Source organism: Nicotiana attenuata, chromosome 1, assembly GCF_001879085.1.
Source record: "Nicotiana attenuata strain UT chromosome 1, NIATTr2, whole genome shotgun sequence".
Classification (NCBI taxonomy): Eukaryota; Viridiplantae; Streptophyta; class Magnoliopsida; order Solanales; family Solanaceae; genus Nicotiana; species Nicotiana attenuata.
The window spans coordinates 10211221-10214283 of record NC_031989.1 but is presented as its reverse complement, the minus strand read 5'-3'; the positions used below and the strand labels follow the sequence as shown (position 1 = coordinate 10214283).

General features: G+C 31.6%; 1 protein-coding gene across 1 annotated transcript; it reads left to right on the top strand.

The window, feature by feature from the left end:
- Positions 1521-2427, top strand: LOC109240042 (21 kDa protein-like). The gene has a single exon (XM_019406664.1). The coding sequence runs from the start codon at positions 1602-1604 to the stop codon at positions 2220-2222; it is 621 nt and encodes a 206-aa protein (XP_019262209.1). The 5' UTR covers positions 1521-1601; the 3' UTR covers positions 2223-2427.

Below are 3063 nucleotides of genomic sequence, written 5' to 3'. Positions count from 1 at the left end.
ATTTACTATAGTATATATGATTACGTGATTTACATTCTCTAGTCTCTACACTTTGTGTAATACTTCGAGATCTAGCTTTATTGTTACAGAATGCAATGCCCGAAAATCCCAGTATTATGTTGGTCAAGCAATCTCCAATAACCTTTCTCACTACCTTATAGTAATTCTTTTACTGTCTTAGCTTTGAAGTATTGAAGCGTTACACATCAGTGTTTTAAAAGGCGAGGGCGTGAGGCGGGGCGTTTTACTTAATGCGGGGCGAGGCAAAAGCCTCGACATATTGGGTGTAAGCCCCACATATCTTTAATTTTTTAAATTTATGAATTAATATAACATTATAACACAATAAAAATATAAAAGATACATTAAAAGTTCAAGAAAACTAAAAATAATTAAAAAAAAACTCATATAAAATAAAATATTTAGCATGTTTTACAAGTACAAATAATACAATACTGCTAAACTTACTATAAAATATAAATTAACTCCAATCTCTTAACTTTCAAACAATTAAAAATTATAATTTTTTAAAAAATATTATCAAATTGCATATTTTAACTTTTTAAAAGTAAATACACAATAAATTTTATCAATAATATAATTTAAAATATTACTCCTTCATGAGTAAATATAAAGTTATTTTTAAATAGTAAAATAAGAAATGTATGATAATTTTTGAGAGACATAGAACTAATACATGAAGTTCTATCGAGTAAAGATATAAATTTTCGATATCTATTTTTAGAAGAAATATTCAAATGATATTCATCCTCATGATGTTTTCAATTAGTAAATATGCAATAATATAGTTCGTTATTTGAGTTATTTATAATTTTCATATTTCTATAGATAAAAAGAACTTTAATCATTTATTTGTTAAAGAATTTTGAGAGTTAACAGTGCAAATTAGTAATTCAGCACATGATCATTTGCATAGGAACTGTTGGGCGAGTCCCGAGCGCTGAGCATTAGGCGTGTTTAGGACGCACCGTCGGACGTTTGGGAGCGTAAGCCTCACATAACTAAGCCCCACACATGAGTCTCAAGGCGTTTTGATACTGCCCCACCCCGGGACGAGGCGAGTCTCAGAAAAGCCTTTTAAAACACTGTTACATATCAAAAGCTCAAATTTAGATATCCTGTAAAATATAAATAACTTGTGACTTTTGTACCTTAAAGAAATGAAAAAAGAAACCACTGTTTTACCAAAGGAGAAAATAGATGATTTAAGAGACACTCTTTCCTAACTTTTTCGGTGTCAAAGCAATCACACAATAATAAGTTACGTAATTACGAAATTGCTCAGACAAGAATTAAGGTTTGTGTTCACTAGACCCCCAACATCAGCACCTTGTTTTCGAATACTACTTGCAACTGTAATTAATCAATTCCAAAAATATGACTTAAAGAGAAAAATTATTTAGTAAGCAAGAACGAGCTAGTGTACTAAACTTCTCATGCTCATGCATGTGATAGCTCTTCTATATAAACCTTAGCACCCTTTTAACAATTTCCCATCAAATAAACACAGCAAAAAACCATTCACTCTTCATACTCTAAAAGCTTAAGCATTTCCCATTGTTATATATATTTCTCACAAAATGGCAAAACTTGTCCTTTCCCTGATTTTACTTCTCATCATCTCTACCTTTGTTGTTGAGGGTGCTATTGTGCCTAAGTTCATAGAGTTACAGTGTAGGCGCACTCGTTATCCAGATCTATGTGAGAGATCTCTAGCAAACCATGTAAATCCAACATCACAAGATCCACAAGAAATAGCTCAAGTTGCTTTGAAAGTAAGCATAGTTAAGGCAGTATACACAAAAATCTACTTGAGAAAAGTGTCCAATGAACTCAAACAAAACAAAGCCAAGGAATATCAAGCCGTGGAAGATTGTTTAGATCAAATGTCTGATAGTGTTTCTCAGCTCACAAATTCATTTAAAGAGCTTCAACGTATGGAGAGTGCAGACGCAGAAGGAGATTTTGTATGGTGTCAAAGCAATGTCCAGACTTGGCTTAGTACAGTCTTGACTGATACATATATTTGCATGGATGGGTTTTCTGGTTATAGTATGGGTGGTAAGGTGATGGCTACAATTAAAGCTAGGGTTCTTAATGTTGCTCAAGTTACTAGCAATACTTTAGCCTTGTTTAATGGATTTGCAGCTTGGCATAAGGCTAATTCTAATGGTGGTAGCTATGGGAAAAATGAGCCTTAAAAGGTTTCCACATATTAATCTTCGTACATGAGAGTACTGTTTTAGCTAGTTGTGATGTGAACTTTAATTTATGTCTTGGTGTTGTATACATAGCATATATTTGTAAACATAAGTAAGATCATGAATTGTGCAAATGATATTTTGTATATGTATCATGTAAAAGAAAAGAAATAATTTTGATTGGTTAAGTGACAATCTTTTGTTAGAGGTCTTTAGCTTTGTTCAATTGTTCTACGAGACCGAGACATACTCTTGACACATGGTACATATGGTGACCGATGCAAACACCTAGATGGTACATATGTGCCACGGTTATTACACAAAATTTTAAATTTTTATTAAAGAATATTTTTGGACAAAAAGAGTATTAAAGAAAATAATATAAGAGAAATGTGCGTTTTTAGCCGTTTAAAAAAAAAATAATCGATAAAATTATATAGTTTGTATATATACTTAATCTATATACTTTTTGACTAGCGAATAGATTGATTATCAACTGACCGGCCAATTCTGTATTTTTCCCGAAATATAATTCTAAGGGGAGAAATTCAAAAATAGCCAGATTTACAAGTGGTCATTCAAAAATAGCCACAGTTTCAAAAGTCATCGAAATTTAGCCACTTTTCATGTAAAGATAAATCTGAACGAAAAAACTGTTCAAAATCTGGAAAATACTCCAGCATAATATACTGAAATTTCAGTATAATATATTGGAACTCCAATATATTTTCCAGCAAAGTATACTAGAACTCCACTATATTATACTGGAGTTTGGAGTTCCAGCAAAGTATAATATATATACTGGAGTTCCGGCAAAGTATACTAGAACTCCACTATATTA